General features: G+C 40.2%; 1 protein-coding gene across 2 annotated transcripts in view; it reads left to right on the forward strand.

Moving 5' to 3' along the window:
- Window positions 1-19,457, forward strand: part of abcc9 (ATP-binding cassette, sub-family C (CFTR/MRP), member 9) — a 49,465-nt gene that overhangs the window by 11,934 nt on the left and 18,074 nt on the right. The window contains exons 10-26 of one of the 2 annotated variants that reach the window (XM_084710553.1): window positions 68-202; window positions 302-464; window positions 678-718; window positions 823-965; window positions 1,254-1,362; window positions 4,454-4,561; window positions 8,544-8,616; window positions 10,262-10,367; window positions 12,347-12,385; window positions 13,707-13,745; window positions 16,007-16,108; window positions 16,222-16,306; window positions 16,959-17,039; window positions 18,113-18,250; window positions 18,363-18,488; window positions 18,836-18,935; window positions 19,133-19,206. In XM_084710553.1, the coding sequence (XP_084566679.1) occupies window positions 68-202; window positions 302-464; window positions 678-718; window positions 823-965; window positions 1,254-1,362; window positions 4,454-4,561; window positions 8,544-8,616; window positions 10,262-10,367; window positions 12,347-12,385; window positions 13,707-13,745; window positions 16,007-16,108; window positions 16,222-16,306; window positions 16,959-17,039; window positions 18,113-18,250; window positions 18,363-18,488; window positions 18,836-18,935; window positions 19,133-19,206 (1,662 nt within the window). The remainder of the gene's footprint in view (window positions 1-67; window positions 203-301; window positions 465-677; window positions 719-822; window positions 966-1,253; window positions 1,363-4,453; window positions 4,562-8,543; window positions 8,617-10,261; window positions 10,368-12,346; window positions 12,386-13,706; window positions 13,746-16,006; window positions 16,109-16,221; window positions 16,307-16,958; window positions 17,040-18,112; window positions 18,251-18,362; window positions 18,489-18,835; window positions 18,936-19,132; window positions 19,207-19,457) is intronic. The other variant, XM_084710554.1, reaches the window with a different exon arrangement.

Below are 19,457 nucleotides of genomic sequence, written 5' to 3' on the forward strand. Positions count from 1 at the left end.
CATTTCTGCTCATTTTTAGTCTGATGTGGTGATGTTTCAGGGAAGACGTCTCTTTGTTTCTGTGCAGATTGTGATGGGTGTGATCCTGCTCTACTATCTGTTGGGGTGGAGCGCGTTCGTTGGAGCATCTGTCATAGTCCTGCTGGCTCCTGTCCAGTACCTCATAGCTACAAAGCTGGCAGACACGCAGAAAAGCTCACTAGTAAGCTCACCAGTAAACAATTATATAATTCTAGTATTTTACAACAGTTTATTTGTCATAAAATGTGGGATGAATTAACACACAGATGATCTCTTTCAGGAACACTCAACAGATCGTCTGAAAAAGACCTCGGAGATCTTAAAGGGCATCAAGCTGCTGAAGCTGTACGCCTGGGAGAACATCTTCTGTGACAGCGTGGAGGAGACCAGAGGCAAAGAGCTCACCAGCCTCAAGACCTTCGCTTTCTACACGTCCATGTCCAGTAAGACGAAAACTTAATCTGTCACCCGAGTTTGAATGATGTCAGTTTCGTTTGTACGTCACTGCAGAGAGCGGATCTTCACCAGGATACGATTACCACATTTTTCCTTCATGCATCATTATTCACATGGGTAGGAAGTAAACCATGTGGTCAAACCCTCAAAACCCTCACAACCCAAAAGTTATATCATAATTATTTTCTCTCTCTGTGCAGTTTTCATGAACGCTGCTATTCCAATTGCTGCTGTTCTTGCGGTAAGACAGTTTTACCATTTTTTTCCTGCTTTCTTCAACCATAATATCAATTGTTAATCAAGGGTTAGTGAGGAGATGTCGAGTTTTAAATTCTTGTCCTGCAGACGTTTGTGATGCATCACTTCCTCAATAAAACCGGTCCCAGTCCTTCAGAGGCCTTCGCAGCTCTGGCGTTGTTCCACATCCTGGTCACTCCTCTCTTCCTGCTCTCCACCGTCGTCAGATTCGCTGTCAAAGCTCTGGTCAGGTGAGCGTGTGTGTGTGATAGTGTACAATAAAAATGTTGTGCTGTTTTGGCTGGGGAGATAAAGGGGATGCAGACATGACTAAACAAGGAAGACAAACTGGAGATGCTGTGTCACAAACTGGATGTGATTTCAGTGGTAAATCTAATTAAAGGAACACGGAGGAAACCTGACAGCGGCGAGGAGAAACTCTAAACTCCTGAGAGATTACTGGTATCGTCACAATCACACTTATTCATGGCCTGGATGTGTGTCTGTGTGTGTGTGTGTGTGTGTGTGTGTGTTCACAGTGTCCAGAAGCTCGGTGAGTTTCTTCAGAGTGACGAAATTGGAGACGACAGCTGGAGAAATGGAGACATGCCCATTTCCTTCGAAGCTGGAAAGAAACACCTGGGGGGGGTGAGTGTCGATCAAAAGCGATCGATCAACAAATCTGAGCGTCGGCAGGGAAAAACGTAACATCGGGTTTTATTTTAGAGAGTTTTTTTCTTACATTCTGGGTGGTATTTTTGTTGTTTTAGCCATGTTCAGCACTATTATCTGCAGCTATTTTGTAGTTCAGACAGAATATCGACCAGGTTGCACGTCAAAATAAAGATGAAAACACCTTAAATTTCTGTACAATCCTTGGTTGCTTTGTATTGCATGAAAGAAAGTATGGTAGCTGAAAGTTTGTCCAAATTTCTTCCAAAATTTTTATATATTGACATTGCACACTTAAGGTGCATTTAAGTTAAATGTCCACTAACTCTAACCCTAACCTGATGATCACAGTTTGAGCATAACTGATCTAAAAACTCAAATTTTCCTTTAATGGAGCTAAAAATCACGGTGCTCTAAAGCCTATAAAAGTCAAACTTCATTTCCAACATGTTGCACATGACTGAACCTGAAGTCAGCGGTTCAACCTGACACAGATTTTTTTTTCCTCGCTGTCTTCATTTTAGGTCTCAGTCAATTTACAGACGTCACATCAAAAGGCTTCTGGGTAATGAAGACCTTCACACTGTAAAAAATCCAAACATTTATCCCCTATTTAAAACAGATGGCCTTAACAAAGCACACCGAAGGTGCCAAGAAATCACTTTAATGTGCTAAATTTAATAGATGGACAGACAGGGTTTGGATCAATGAGGTGAGCCAGACGACACGCGGCGCACATTCCTTCCATGTTACTGCAGGTAACTTCTGTCCTTTTCCATTTTGGAGAAAGGTTGCTTTCACAGGGCGCTGAGGAACATTTTGTGATGTCGGCTAAGATTCCTGCTCAGACGTGGTCCTAATGAGCGACGAGCAGCAGGTCATCAGGTTCATACAAATCAATTTTGAAAAATGAGAAAAAGGAAACAGATTAAAATGACAAATAACGTCTGTATTAAGTAAAACAGTTGATTTTTTTTTGTTTGTATCAAATTTGAGTTTCCTTTAAACTTAAAGTGTTTCTACTTTTTCCAGCCACGACCAGAGAATGTGCAAATAATTATCTTTGGCAATGAACGTTTTAATGATACACTCACTGTTCACTGGCCACTTTATTAGTTTATTATCATCTACTGGGATTTTCACACACAACCGTCTTTAGGGTTTACAGAGAAAGGTCCAAAAAAGAGAAAGTTTTGGTCAGGGGAGCCTGTGATTGGCTCGTTGAGCTGCTGCAGCAAAATGCAGAACACAAAAAACACGATTATATTTTCGAGCTTCAGGCAACAAACACAGTCATACGTGGCGGGGCAAAGTGGCAGAAGTCATCCATCATCAAAAATATTATTTCTGCCAGCTAGAACATGTGGTCATAAAGAATGTTACTTAACCCATATCATATGTCGTGTTATTTCCTCAGGATTAATTGTTATGTTTCTGAGGTCATGTGGGGTCTTTCAGAATGAAACCACACGGCGACCTGCAGCCCAGACTTTAATCTTTTGGCTGTCTGAGGTTTCAGGCGACCGTCGGTCACATGGTGACTATTATGTTGCAGTGGGATTATCACTGTTTGTCTAAAATCAGACCACAGAGCTGAGTGACTCACAGAACTCTTTACAGGTTTAATGGTTTTCAGATTGTAAACACAACATGTCCATTTATAATGGAATATTTCTTTGAAATGAATATTAAACAGCAACATAAGAGTTAATGCAAACAGTAATACTGGGCTCAAACTAACTTTTCCAGCCTTTTTGGTTGTCATTATTTTGTTACTTTCACTTAATGTAAAGAGCCACATTTACAGCCATTTTGTAGCAGCTGCATTATGTCCCTTTTATGAAGCCATTACAAACTCAAAGTGGTAAATGCAAGAACTGTACCAGGATATCTGGCAGCTAAGTGGCCACTTCTGTGCTTTTATTGGACTGTTCTTTCCATAATCCATGATCAAATCAATCAAACAATGAGTGAGTTTCTCTAACATAATGCTCAGCTATTAGTACTGGCACGCAATTCATCCATCCATCCCAAAATCAAGTGGAAATGTAAAAGCACGACTTCCTCTGTAAAGAAAGAGCCTTTAGAGGCAGGTTGTTCTCAACAGCAGGATGTCGTATACTGAAGATTCTGCAGGTTGAGTCGCTGTTGTGTTCAATAAATCAGAATGCTTTCGATGCCAAAATCTTGTCCCCTGCAGCTCCTGCATTCACATGCAGATATCTGTTCAGCAGAGATTACTGAACAAGGTGACTTGAAAAGTAATGGACAGATTTCTGTGACAGTTGTGGTCTTCATGGGATCGATTCAAATGTCTTTAGCTCCTCTTTGATCTTTCCTTTAGAGTGTGACTTTATAAGGCCACAGCTTTCCACCTGCACTCAAGAAAAATCTTAAGATTATCATAATTTTTTAAAAGTATATTCATGCTGTCCAGTGGATGCTGGATATTTTAGCCCTGCAGTTGATTAGACTTTAACTGCAGCAAAATCATCGGCATGTTGTTTGTTCCTCAGTACGATATACAAAATGCATCGGCACTTCTGTCATTGCAGCTTAAAGCCTCATCAGGATTCTCATCTGTCCTTTTTTCCAGCATTAAAATGCCTCAGTGCTCCAGAAAAGGAGCGTTTTTATGACACTTGTTGATGCACATCCTGCCTACCGTACCGTGACTGCCTCCTCAGACGCACGCTTCAGGCGACAGATGACTTGTGGCACGATGCTACGTGACGTAGCCAGTGTGACCTTAAGTCTTGCTACTTACACGGCAAAAGTACAGGGATTCTTGGTGATGCTGGTGCAGATATTTATTGTGCTGAACATTAAAGTCTGTGCAAAGATCACAAGATGTACAAAAACAGCGATGCACATTGTGTTTGTATGTATAGTGTGTCTGAATAAAAAGAGGAGGGTAATGTGCTGCAGTAGCAGTGGGACTGAACGCTCCAGGCTCATATCAGTGGGACCCCTGGCACGTCCTCTTCTCCCTTAGGAACTAAAGCGGATGCAGAAAGTCATGAGTTTATTAGTTAATAAACTACTCTCTCTTTATGTCCCCCTCAAGACCAAAGCCATCAACAGGAAGCAGCCGATACGCTACCAGATGGACAACTACGAGCAGCCGACTAGGCGACAGATGAGACCCACGGAGACAGAGGATGTGGCTGTAAAGGTCAGGGTCAAAGTTCACATGTTGGGGAATAAATGATGTGGGGTGAGGACAGAAAAAGAGTGTGAACTCTCAAAGACACCAAGGACATAATCACTAGTGTTAAAAGTTAACGGTTCAAAGGAAGCGGTTTTAGACTTTTTAGTCTTAAGTGTTTTGTTAAAGATTAAGAAAAGAAACTGCCAGAGAGAGTCCCGTTAACAGGATGTTCAGTGGTCTGTCAGCTGCAGTGGAGACGTCTTACAGAATGAAGGACTTTCCAGAAAAAAGTTGTTTGTTTTTTTTTAGCTTGATACTGTTGGTGGTGTCAGATGCAGCTTGTTGGTCTTTATGGACAAGGACTTTGACTTGAGGGTTTAATCCCAGGAAACAGTGTGCGCTCGTTGAGTGCCGGTAAAACATAACACAACAGCCTATTAATTATCACAAAGCACTATGATAAAAAAGCACATGCATGCAGGTAGTACAGTAACACCGTTTGACCCGTCAGATTCATTCTGCTGCAGGCTGACCTCTTGTGATTGCACCAGTACTGTAGTTAATACGGTAATTCATCTGTTGCAGGTAGCTCGCACTCGCAGCCTCGGCTCGCACCAGTGGAGCAACCGTAGAAAACACCAAATGACTTGCTTTAATGAATTTCGCAGGTTTATATAATAAAGGTTTGTAAAATATCACTTTCATGAGGTTGTTATTCTCAGAAGACAAATCACAGACAGTAAATTTGGCGTTTCATAATTCTCGCTGCTTCTTGTTGCTTGAAATGACCAGTTTTTATCTGAAATGAAAAAAAAAAGGTTATTTCCCGGGATGCTCTGGAAAATTGGCTTCTTTTTCTGGGGTAGAAAAACTCATTTTTGGGAAAATATTCATCCCTACTTGACATGTTTCAGTGGAAAACTTTGTCTTACTTGACATCCGTGAAGGTTTTCTGTGTGAGACATGGAGAGAGGGGATTCGAGGTGGCACATTCAGGGGCAATGAACTGAGCTTTCCAAACCGCTGCCTGGTACTTTTATATGACGCTCTTAGTCATTAAGTGTAAGGAGACCTTGGGGGATGGACGAATTTAGGTACAGAGGGATGAGGTCCAGTTCAATAGAATTGGAGATAGAAGATTACCGTAAAAGGGTCTATAGAACAAATTAGATGTTACTATGCTTCTGTCTGTCACATTCTTGTAAATGTGATATCTTAAGAATGCTTTGACCAAATTTCTTCAAACTTGTCTCAAGCGTCCACTTGGACTCAAAAATTTGAATTTGGTTGTCAAAGTTAAGGTCGCTGTGACCTCTTGTTTGTCTCATTCTGGTGAACGTGATACTTCAGGAGCACCTGAAGGGAATTAATTCAAATCTGGTACAAATGTCCACTTGGACTCAAGGTCAAAAGTCACTGTGACCTCACAAAAGATCATTTTGGTCATAACTTGTGAAGTCATGTGCTAATTATGACCACATTTCAAAAGTCTACAAGGATAAAATGATGACATTTTATATTCAAAAGATTTAAAGTTTCTTCAGAGTTTTCACTACATACATGTAGTTGACATACATTGATGTAAAGTGCAACAATTTTAAAAATGTTTTAAAGCTGAGACAATACAACACAAACAAAGTGGACTGGTATTGATATGACAGTACAGATCATTTGCTCTTCTGATGTTTCTGTATTTATTATAAAACCACCTCTTGCATCAAGTGTGTCATTCATGTAGGAGCTCATCAGAACACACACAGAGCTGCTCCCTAATGCCATCATTTATTTAACTCTATCAACAGCTGTTTCATATCTTCACTGTTTGTACGTCCACGGGTCATTTGTGGGTGCGTGGAATCATACATGTGACGTGTGTGTGTGTGTGTGCTCGCTGTCTTCTCAGGAAGTCTAGAATTCACACGAGAATTTGTTGCCCCTCACAGGGGCTTTTGATTATGTCCAGCATTTTCTCAGCCCCTCTGTGAAGGCTGCTCTTCCTGCCTCATCCCTGCGGAGCGATGCTACCGACCAGGCGGTGGTCCGCTAATTAAAGAGGGACAGAGACAGAGAGAGAGCAGTGGAACACGCTGACGCCTGGTTGACTCGTCGTGTACGATTTATCAGCTCTGAAAAAAAAACTAAACATTTTTCTCATGCATTACATGTACAAATGTAATGATGACATGTACTGATGAACTGACCTGGGAGCGTTGACGTGTAGAAACAACTGTTCAGGATCATTTCCTGCAGCGTCTTGCGTTCAGTGGTTCTTTGATTATCCAGCCGTGACCCCACATGTAATCCCCATATTTCCACATTTTTATGATTCACTCCCCATCTCTACGTATCTCCTCTCCACTTCCGCTCTCCTCCCTTCTCTGTCTTCTTTTTGATTACGTCTTTTTTTTCCCTTTTCCTGCTTCATTCTGCTTTTGATAAACTTCACTGTTTTTTCTCAGAAGCCACAGCACCGATTTGATTTGTGATTTCCGACATGTTTGTTTATCAGTTGATTTAATCACGATGCCGATGCTCATCTATTGGTTTTACTAGAGGGTTTTAGTTGTTATTTATTCACTCACTAAAAGAACTTTGAAAGTTATGTCATCTTCTCTCGTCCCCTGGAAAAAAAAAAAAGAATTATGAGTTCTAAGTAAGTTCTAATTTAATATTTGCTTACAAAAGAACAAAGATGTTTTTATTTCCAAGATGCCTTTTGGGATCAGTGTCGTGGGGAGAAGGGAACAGTGGAGGAAAGGCTGGAGGGATTGTCAGATAAAATAAGCATAAAATAAACAAATAAATGCAACAGATGGGAGGAATGTAAACAGGGTCTGAGCAGGAAGCAGGGTGATAGATCACTGAACAGGGATTAGACATGAAGGCCTTGTGTGTGTTTCTCTGCTGTTGGCTCATAGAGATGGTCCGTGCCGCCGTCTGCAGCTTTCACATTGACTGTATACGCTGTACACTTTTTTTTCCACTAACCCGGTGTCTCGACTGCGAGCGGCTCAGGTGCGTTTCTCATTTGCCGTCTGCCTCGGCTCTCATGGGGACAGACTCAGCATGATACAACTGTTCATCAAGTCAGTCTGATAGTTGATAATGTAGTCAGTTACAGTTAACTAATGTATTTAAACTTGTCACCACGGGAACAGAATTAGCCAGAATTAAAGTCCACGTCTGCACGCATCATAGGTGCATGATGGGTATTAAATGAAGTAGAGAAAATAGGTTTCAGATTAAGTTTTTTATCGGTATGCCCCCAAGAGTGCTGGTGATTTTTTAAACTATATACCCAACGCTACGAAACACAGTGTCTCAATACAGTGGATGTAAATATAAATCTGGGCGTCATCAGTGTAAAAATTGATTTTTACATTCGGTTAACAATAGAATCTCACTATTCTCATTGTTTTAAACCTTAACACAGTTTTATTTAACATGGAAAGTTTTAAAACATCAACATTGAGCTGGAAAGGGGCTAAAGATGGAGGGTGTTTTTATGCCTATTCTTTGGGGTATTTTCCTCGCAGGGTTCAGGGCTTTGGCTGAGCTCCTCAGACAGCCTCTCCTCACAAAAACAAAAAGTTAAATGACTGCACCTGCCCTCTTGTGTAATGGCGTGTTATTTGTCAGCCTGCATTCAGATGAACTCTCCAGAACCTGAGAAGTGCGTCACAGGATTTTTGTCACCAGTCCCACATACCATGAGCACAGCATGCGCCCTTCATTGTGTAATACAGTCATCAACAGCTTTCACACCAGTGAACCCAAAGTTCGTGTTTCTTAAACTCTGGGCCGGGTCAGGACTTCACATGGGTCATGTGCTTTACTCTGGTGGGTCTCATCATAACAAGAAAACAGCACGTAGTCATGTGTTGCACAATGGACATTTTCTGTGAGACGTCTATTGCAAAGACTAAATAAATACTTTTAATTTTATTTTTCCTGTGTTTTATCCTGTGGAGCATTCCTCTTCATCCTTTCTTCCGTTTTTGTTCAGGTGTCCAATGGATTCTTCACCTGGGGAAGCAACCTGTCCACTCTGTCAGACATCAACATCCGCATCCCTACAGGTAGGACTAACCTGAAATCACCTAATAAATCACTCAAAGCCAAGCTGAGGTTCAGAAATACATCAGAATTCCACCTTATCCAGTACGATTGCAGAGAAATTCAGAGAATGCAAATAAGTAAAGTAAATGCAAATGATGCCAAAATGCAGTCTAGAAAATATTTTGGAGAATGTTCAACAAGTGTTTCATTTGACAAATCTGCCGATTATTCTCTATATTATTCAAGTAATCATCAGTGAATAGTGAAAAATGCCCCTCCCAATTTCTAAACGTCCAAGCTGATGTCTTTAAATGTCTTCTTTTGTCAGTCCAAAACCCAAATATATTCAACCTAATGTTATATAAAGCATTTGAGAGCCTGAAACAGAATTTTCCACCATGTTTGCATGAAAATGACCCCAATGATCAATCGATTATCAGAAATAGTTGGTGATTATTTTTCTGTTGGTCGACTAAGCCATCGGTTCCTAACCTGGGGTCCAGGTGCCCCTTATGGGGCCGCCAGAAATCAGAGGAGGTCTCCAAGACTTTGTCTGCTCTGAGGTCGTCAAAATCAGATTTGCACGTGTCGACTAAAATCACAATTCATCCTCCTTTTCCAAAGTCAAATTCAAGCTCTTTTCCAGCACCTTCCAGCTGTGGTAAATAGCATATTTATATACTGTTTCTGATACGTGATGTGCGAATAATTCCTCTCTGTATACCAGTAGTTGAATTAGAGCATTTTATTTAAGTTTTGAAAACGAGTTTTAAAGGTTATAAGCCACTGTAGATGTTAGAAATTCAGTTTTTTACTCTCTCAGTGGGTTAGAAGGTGAACTTCATGCTCAGTGCTGCAGCGATGTCACCGAAATATCAAGTGTCAAGAGACCAGGTCATGTTGAGGAGGACACACACACACACACACACACACACACACACACACACACACACACACACACACACTTCCTTCTCCCCCTGGGAAGTGACTTTCCTGCTATTCCAGTTATGTTACTACTAGAACAAACTGGATTTGTTATTCTGCCAAGTGCTGGTGTAATGTTATATATAGTTACTGTAGTGTGTGTGAATCTTGCATAGCGAGGACATTTTGACTGGTCCGCACGTCTCGAGAGGAGGCTCAGGTTTAGGGTTGACTTTAGAGGCAGTGTTGATGATTAAATTTAGGAAAATGAGGAATGAATGAAGTCATTGGAGGGGTAGAATTTCAAGGATTTGTCTGTGTGTGTGTCAGAGCTTAGCTGGTGTGTGTGTGAAGTGGAAAAAGGACTTTTCTGTCACCTGAAACTAGTTTGTCGAATATTTTCTTGATTAATTGATTAATGGTTGTTCGTTTAAAATGTAAAAAAAAATGGCAAAAAAAAATGGCAAATAGTGTTTCCCAAAACCTAAATTTACGTCCTCAAATATTTTGTTTTGCTCACAAGTTTTTGGTCAAAGATATTCAGGTTACCACAAAATATTCACATTTAAGAAGCTTTTTTTCCCTTCAAAAAATTACTCAACTGGTTAACTGGTTAGGAGTAAAAATATATGAAATTCAATGAAATACAATAAATTCAAATCTCGTCTTGTTCATTATATTTCAGGACAACGATGACAAAAACTTTCTCAAACTTTCTCAAACTTCCTCGACTCTGTTCAGGTCAGCTGACGATGGTCGTCGGCCAGGTGGGTTGTGGGAAATCCTCCCTGCTGCTGGCGATGCTTGGCGAGATGCAGACCATCGACGGAAGAGTCTACTGGAGCAAGTAAGACGTTTCTGCACAGCAGTACTTTACAGAACAGAATCTAATGTTGTATGCGAGAATTCTCTTCGGTGCATCAGGACACAAACCAGTTGTGGATAAAACTTTCCATTTCCAGTCACAACCCAAAGTCAAAACAAGCGAGGATTTGCCGACACTTTTAACTATGGATCGACTGGTTTTTGGCTCCATATGATTGCTGATAAAATAAATTGATTTAAAAATGTGCTGCTTTGACTCTGATGCAGCCTCTTCATGTAGTTTCTGCTCTGTAGTCTCTAACGTTTCTAAAAAACAGTCGACCCTTACGTTCAGCGTTTCTCTGAGCCCATCTTGTCCTGTTCAACATAGTTTAGTGCAGACATTCACGTCTGCAGCCTTTTTACAACGCATCAGATTAATTAATGTCCATTACTCTGTAGTCTAACGTTGGCCAAGGCCTTGCATTAAAATCATAAACATAAACTCATCTCTCCTCCTGTTCAGCGGCCCATCGAGCTGTTTGTGTTTCCACTTTTCATATCTTTCTGTTCACTTCTGTTCTTTTCAAACATTAACACCAACTTTTCTACAGGTCACTACAAAATAAAATGATCTTTTTATGTTTAATTCTTTAAACAAAGTTGTAAATAAGAATAGAATATGATGGAATACAATATACAAACAACTTAATTTAATTTCACACCATCTTTATTTTTGTGTTTACAGGGATACACTTCATTACATTCATCACACATCCGATTACATCTTTTATATTTTGAAGTAATCATTAGATAAACATCAAAGCTTAGTTATAATAACTGTATATCTAATACGACGTTACTTGGATCAAAATGAATATGATCTAGTTTGTGCACAGAGTGAAAGAGTTGTGGTTTGAGAGAAACTGACAGGAACAAATTATTTGTCCATTAGATCAAGTGTCCAAGATCAGTTTCCAGTATGATTTAATTTTCTGCTCTCGTGGTTGTAATAAAATTAAATGGCTGTCTGGATTATTTAATGTTATTGGCTTCCTCACTGAAAAGATTTTCATTTATGAAACGACTGATGGAAAACTCATCCGTGGTTATATTTCATGACATTTTAAAGGAATGTGATCTCAGGTGAATGTAGCTGCTGTTCAGTATAATTGAATTATGCTAAAGAGGCTTTTATTGTGAAGTGACTTATATTAGCGTCATTGTCAGTATCATAATGTGTTTGTTTCCATTGCAACAAATTAACTGTCAGATTACTTACAGCCACACAGTAACAGTTTATTAGTCATTAAATCAATATATTGGCTTAGGAATAATGAAAACATATGATAATATTCCCACAAAGATAATCTGAAAGCAATGAGGCGTCTAAAATCCCTTTAAATCAGCACACAGTAATATATCTACTAATTTCTGGCTTTTGAAACTAAGTGGGCAAATACAGCTCCACCATCAAATTCATTTTGTAATGGACAGAAATAATAACAAAAATGAGACAGACTGATTGGCTTAACTGGAGAACTATCAAAACTAAAGACCAAAAACGAAAATAAAAACTGAGTGAAATGATTTGCAAATCGTTTTCAGCTGAATACAGTGCAAGAAACTTTATATGCACTGATAAAACTAAAAAACGTTTTTATTTAGGACATAACTGGATCTCAGAAAGTTTTCCTCCTGGAATTCCATCTTCTGATGCATTTTTTTTCTTACAGCAAGTCCGAATTTCTATTAGTCATATCTGCTTTGTGTGCAGTTTACATTCCACGCTTAAAAATAAAAGAGCAATAGACTAATACCTGTAGGTTATAGATGCACATCTGTATCATGAGAGAATCTGTAGCCTCCAGGGCTGCACACTGACCCCTGTGGTGGTGTGTGCGTACCGTTTGTTTGCACATCAGCGTCTCTGTTCATGTGATTGCATGTATACACGGATGTGTGTGTGAGTCTGTGTGTGTGGTTTCTTTCTCTTTACCTCCTGCCTTCTTGCCATATCAGGCCTCCTGATTGTGAGATGGCCCACGAGGGGATCATCAGGTACTTTCTCTCTGGTCTCTTCTTTCTGGAACATAATCATTTACACACACCATAAACACCCACGTTTACTTTAACATCCATTTAGTCTAATTTACAGTGATTTATATCAGACTAAGACCACCTGTATTTTCTTCAGTGAAATGCAGCATGATAGCCCAGAGCGGAAACTGTTGAGGGTTTAATAGTCCTCCAGACGTTTTAATAGTCAGGAATGCCCAGAAGTTCTGACACATTGACCTGGTGGTAGATGTAGCCGGTAAGTGATGAAAACGCAGACCTCCACAGTGCAATATATGTGGTTCAGTAGCTGCAGATCTTTAAGGATACGTTGGACAGACAAGTCAGACAAAAAATACCATGTGTCTACAGTGACCAGAAAAATGAAGATGCATCTTACAGGGAGCATGCTTATAATCTGGGACCTGTTATTGGCTGGGGGCTGCATCCCCAAAGCCCAAAGGTTGACACCCAGAAGCACGCTGAACACAGCACAGCAAGAAAATACAGGAGGAGGGCAGGTCCTCTGCAGATACTGAGATTTTAAGTGCTGTCTCACCGGTATTTCAAAGTGTAGCTCGGACCTACTTTTAACAAGGTATTGTCACTTTTCAACCAGTGTCTGGACATTTTTGACCAAATCCATGCACTCTGAAGGCATTATTTGAAAAGACGGCTCACGCTTCTTTTGTAAAGGCAGGGTTGATATTTTTCTGGTCACTGAAAGACGAGTTTATTTGCCAGAGACCATCAGAGCTGCACACCGAATACGTTTGTTATGTCAGCTGTGATCTACAGGTGAAGTTCATTTCACGAAAAACAACTGTAGTCTGTCGTTCTGTAAAGTCCTACTGAATTTCCATAATCTTTTAACCCTGGACGTAGTTATCTCACTCACACCCTCATGCTCATAAAATATGAGACATTGTCTCGAAGAAGCCACAAAACCTAATTATCACAGACAGACAATGACCGCATCACTTACATGGCTCTTCTTTTCTGGGTGGGAAGGTTAATTCAATTAACGGCCAGCAGGCGAACATCATGTCTTCATTATCAGGGTTTGGCATGAAAACACGTCCGTCTCGTCCGTTTTTTCTGTCCGTTTCTCTGTCGTTCTTCCTCCCTCTGGTTTGTCTTTCCATGTGTCCTCACCTCCTTCAACAGGAGAGAACTTTGTCTCTCCTTGCTGTCTCTCTCTCTCTCTCTTGTCTTTCTCCGTTTGCTTCCTTGTCTTTCATCACACATTTCCACTCACAAACACAAATGTACAGACGTTTGATTGCGGTAGGTTCATTCTAACAGACTGACGTGACTTTGACAGTTGGTCAGAGACAGAGGAGTCTGAAGAAGACATCAGGAGGTATACGTTCTTCTTCCCGTCTCCTGCTCCCCGTTTCAGATGTGAAGTGACCCTCTGACCCCTCATTTCATCTAATTTAACTCCATTTTCTATCTCTTTGTTCTGCATCTTTAAGAAGAAAGTACTGTTGTTTTCCACAGAACTCAGGCGGCTGTTCATGAACACAAACATAAAGGCTGCAATCGTTTTTATTAGTTTATTAATTAGTATTCGTTGATATAGTTGTCATTGTCAGTGTAGTGTGCTGCATTATTATACTTCAGTTAAGGTTTAAGACTTCCTTTTTTACAGTAAATAATGTTTTTAGCCTTTTGCTTTATAATAATCTCTCTCTGTAAAATACATTTATAAGTAATATATTAAACTTTATTTCTACCACACAAACTACAGCTTGTCCTCAGCTGATATTACTTCTCATAGAGGCTGTAGCGGGTAAAGTTAGTGTAAAAATACTGGTATCATATGAAACTAAATGACCTAAGGAGCGGTACCAACCATGCTATGCATAATCCTGTTATGTTTATGCCATTTTGGGGTAAAATCCTTGCTGTTTTTTCATTGCATTTAAGTACTTTTCTTTGAAATATTCCTGCAAATATACCCAGAGTCTCTAAACAGTACTGAAATGCATAAATTGGGTCTGAAATGACCTATAGTGACCTCTAGGATAATCACAGCCTTATGAAACTTTAACGTCACAAACTGAAGTCCTGAACGAATCCAATCACCCAAAAAAAAAAAAAAAAAATGCAGTTCTTACAGAAATCTCCAAAAGTTTTTTAAACCAAATTGCAGCATGACTTTTTCTGTGGTGTTCCTCGGGGTCTTGGTGTATAATTGAGCTATTTATTTATGAATCTTTTACGTCACATTAACACATTAAAGCTGCAAAGTTAAACTCATATTTTAGACGCTCTGCTGTCGTAGCAGTTAATGCTGCAGTGCCTTTATCACGTAAACAGGACAGCTGTCATTCAAAGTTCTGCGTCTGTAATCCTTCGTCTGCAGCAGCTTTACGTTCTTATGTGTGTGTTCAGGAACAACTGCATCAGCCTTCAGAGTGTACTATCTTCTCCTCGTCGAGTTGCTCCTCTCCCATTGAGTTGATAAGTGGTTTGGTGCCATTTGGTCCTGGTGTGGTTTGTGCTTTTAATGCTGGGAGTCATTATCATAAACCAGACAGCCGTTTCATTCTTTAAGATTTGGATAAATTTGGGCTGGAGGACCAAATATTTACACACATGATACATGCAGGCATGTCGATTTAAGAACATGTATCATACTCAGAAAATGTCTTTTTAGCAATGTCTAAATCTGTCCTCACTGTGCTATATTTGAGATAATGAGGCTGTAAAAAAGAGTTTATATGTCATATTGTCTGCTATACACATTTATATTACATACTTCTGTGTTTGTTATAGTAGGAGGATCAGTACTTTGTCATCTGCAATCTGCAGTATTTCAGAGACAAAATACCAAAAACTGTCACTACAAAACTATTTTCTTGATGTGATTGGAGCAGAATATCTCAAACTCAGATCAGACTCCCAGCAAAGTGCTACATGTGTCGTGTACTTGTTGATGTTTTTATTTATATTTGTGTTGCTGTAGCTGGAGTTACTGTTGATTTTTATTGTTGTTGTTGTTGCTGCCGTTGTTGATGATTTGCAGCTTCATCATTAACCCGACCCACCATCCATATTTCTCTCTTATGTCTGATATAATATTTTTTCATGTTGCGGTGGAGTTTGAAACATAATCCTCCCCCTCGTCCTCTTTTATTTATGTTTATGATGTTACATTTATAAAGCTGGTGAGAACAGGAGCACTGATCTGATATGAACTTGACATCTTAACAGTTTTGGGCTTCATTTTCAGCAAAAAGTCACATCAGTTGTTTCCTAGCGACAGTCGTTTTTTTGCATCTCCAGCGTGCTGAATCTTGATATCTCATTATAGTCTTGTTATCCAATTTAAAGCTTCATCAAGTAGATCTTATCAAAAATAGATCCTGCTGATTATCTGTTTATATAAAGGCTGTATTGTGCACAAAAAAAGTTAAATTGTGGCTCAGTTATTCACCAAAAAGAAGGAAAATACTGATGCCATCTTGTGTTGTAATTTGACAGTAGAAAATAAAAATCGCAGGTGAAACTGACCACTGACAGCAGATCAGTGCTCCTGTTCTTTAAAGCTTTATAAACACAGGACTTGTAGTTCTCACCTGTCCGTTTTGCCTCCGTTTCCCATGATGCACCCAGCAAGAACAGATACTCTGTGGCCTACGCTACCCAGAAGTCCTGGCTGCTCAACGCTACAGTGGAGGAAAACATCACCTTTGGCAGCCCTTTCAGTAAACAGAGGTAAAAACATTTACAGCCGTTTCTGGACGGCTGTTCTCTTTATTTCTTTTCTAATAGGATTTTTATGTTGTATTTATGTTGTATTTATGTTATATTTATGTTGTATGTTTCAGGTACAAGGCAGTGATTGACGCCTGCTCTCTGCAGCCAGACATCGACCTGCTGCCTTTTGGAGATCAGACTGAGATTGGAGAGCGGGTACACAAATGTGTCATTTATTATTTTAGAGATATTTATTATAATTTGCCACTACTTCCATGGTTAGGATGAGTCTTTTAAAGGTGCAATGTGTAAGAAAATTATTTCAAAACATTCGAAAAATTAAGTTTAATTAAAAACCAAATGTGTAGAAATGACAGTTTTGATGTTGTGTAAAAGACATCTATGTGTTGTGTTGCAGAGATCTCTACTGAAGTTAGCATGCTAACCAGCTAGCTTCAGCCTGTTGTGTCACGTAAGACCACTTTGTACCTCAAGAGGCGACAGAAAGTCACAGTCCAGTCTGTCCTCTGACCAACAGCACTGAGATCTCGGAGCTTGTGTTTGGTCCTGGTCTTGCAGTGTTCACTGGGAGGCTGCTGATCCCAGTTCTGCTGCCCGCACATCCAGCTGCGGTTGTAGGGCTCATTTGGTACAGTTAGCAGCGGTTAGCTACCGTGGTGATGCGCTGCCTCCTATTTGTTTTGCAGTATGACCTCGACAGGTGGCCAATTCTTACATATCGCACCTTTAATTTGCTTTCAAGTAAACCCTGAATATTCTGCAAATACAGGACATTTACGATCCATCAGAGGTTTTATTTTTGATGCTGCATTGATGTCTTTTCTCACCATGTGCTGCTGTGATTCAGGGCATCAACCTGAGTGGAGGTCAGAGACAGAGAATCTGTGTGGCCAGAGCGCTTTACCAGAACACCAACATCGTCTTCCTGGTGAGCTCACAAGGCCGCACGAAAGACTGGAGATATCAGTGGCTGTTTCTCTAATGCATCTTCAATAACACATCAGAAAGACTCATTATTATATAATGATTAAGGTGTTTATATTGAGGCTAATTTCTATCAGCCATTAACTTCTTCTAAAAACATTTTAACGTCGAATACTTTCTGTAATACTCCAGTTTTACTGTCTATAGCTGAATTACATCGATGTCCAACAGAAAGTGCCCCCATTTCTTCACTGACTGATTAGTTTATCCTAACCTTACATTTCTTTATGATTGATTGATTGTATTATACAACACATGACCTCTGGGAGGAGGAGGAGGAGGAGGAGGAGGAGGAGGAGGAGTCCGGTTCTTCCTCACCTCTCTCTCCGTCATGCTGTCATGTGTTTATCTTTCTGAGTGGTTGCATAATTTCCTGTTGCCACCGCAGGTTTCACTCGGTTATCGAGCAGACGTTCCCCATTAAAAAGCTTTCGGTGTCATTCTTTCACACACGCATCACACTTTTAACACTCTGTCACGTCTGCAGTGGTAAAACGTGGTAACGTGAAATGAGGAGGGACTGTTTTTCTTTATTTAATTAACGTTATTTCACTGTGAAAAGTGCAGCTGCTTGGGCTTCTCATATCTGATCTCTGGATTGAAATATGCGTCATCATGGACGCTCATTATGAAATACATAAATTAATGAGAGCCAGAACTCCATTAGCACTCTATAGCGAACACTCTGTTGTACCGACCCGCCCAGGAAGATAAACTTTAATGGACAGATATATGTGTTCACAAGAAAGATCGAATAAGAAGAGGAAATGATCCCAGTAATAAACCTGTGACAGTAAGAGAGGCCGAACAGGCAGAGACTGATTTCTGTGACAAATTAGTCCCTAAATGTTCCAGACTTCCCCCAAAAAATCTGTAGAGCAGTTTGCAGTTTGTTCTTTGTGTAGCTGTTGCTGAGTTAACAACAAATGTGGATCCAAACAGTCAGTAAACCACAGGCAGTCCAGCTGAGTCGAACAGTCCGTGCCTAATGTTCTTTGAACCTCATTTGTCTCACAGGACGATCCCTTCTCAGCGCTGGACATCCACCTCAGTGATCACCTGATGCAGGAAGGAATCCTCAAGTTCCTGCAGGACGATAAGCGGACGGTCGTCCTGGTCACACACAAACTGCAGTACCTCATACACGCAGACTGGGTACGAAGCCTGAACTTATGTATATCACAACACGCAAAATAAATGACAGTACTGTTCCGTGGAGCTTCTACAGAATCAGAATCATTTTTGGTTTTTTGTCCGTTTTGTCCAGATCATCGCCATGAAGGACGGGTCTGTGCTGAGAGAGGGGACCCTGAAGGACATTCAGACCCACGACATCGAGCTTTACGATCACTGGAAGACGCTGATGAACAGACAGGACCAGGAGCTGGAGAAGGTAGAGTGACACTAATTTTATTTTTTACCAGGGAGGTCATTCACAGTCCAGGTTTGCAAGACATTTGAGTTCATGAATCACAGTTACATAAATACAGTAATACAGACATGACTTAAGTAATTGCATTAAGCCTTATCAAAATCTATTGTTGAACATCAGTTACGTCACGTCTCCCAATGAAATCAAACCCATTCTGACCACATTCCCTTAAATTTTTCCTTTTGCATCTTTATAGAAAAGATTAGTCTCTCTGTTGGTTACATTTCGTATTTTAATTTTTAACTCTTCAAAATGTTATTTTGTCTAATGTGACATCTCTTCAGTAATCACTGTGTCTCTATTTGCAGGACACACAGCAGGACAGTCAAACCACACTAGAGAGGAAAACACTGAGGAGAGCTTTTTACTCCCGAGAGGCCAAGAACCAGATAGACGACGAGGACGAAGGTAATGGACTCACTGTTTTTTTTTTAAAGACATTCCTCGAGGCTGATTTCATGACTTAAATATAACTTTTTTTGGCTTTCTTCTTCATAAAAACTCTCTGGTGGTTCACGCTCCTTCAACAGCATCGGTGTTTCAGCTTGTTTTGTAGTTTTTTATTTGATTGAATCGAATGTAAAACGTGATTTTCATCCTATCAGAGGAAGAAGAGGAGGAGGAAGATGATGACAACATGTCCACAACCACTAACAGAAGATCAAAGATCCCATGGAGGGTAAATCCATCGATGCAGCTGCACACAAGATTTTCTATAGAGCTGTTCTCCAAAAATAGTAGGGGTGTCAATCACAAGTTTTATCACAGTGTGACATTATATCCACTCGTGTCCCGGCGCGTCTCGGCCTCGGACGCTTGATGGACGTGCCGCTACATGGTATCACGGTAGATGATTGACAGGTGATCTTTCTTTAGTATTTTATCCCCTAACAGTTTTGTTCCCATATATTTTCTCACCTGCTGATTTAC

The sequence above is a fragment of the Lutjanus erythropterus genome, chromosome 22 (genome assembly GCF_056507025.1).
Source record: "Lutjanus erythropterus isolate fLutEry1 chromosome 22, fLutEry1.hap2, whole genome shotgun sequence".
NCBI lineage: Eukaryota > Metazoa > Chordata > Actinopteri > Lutjaniformes > Lutjanidae > Lutjanus > Lutjanus erythropterus.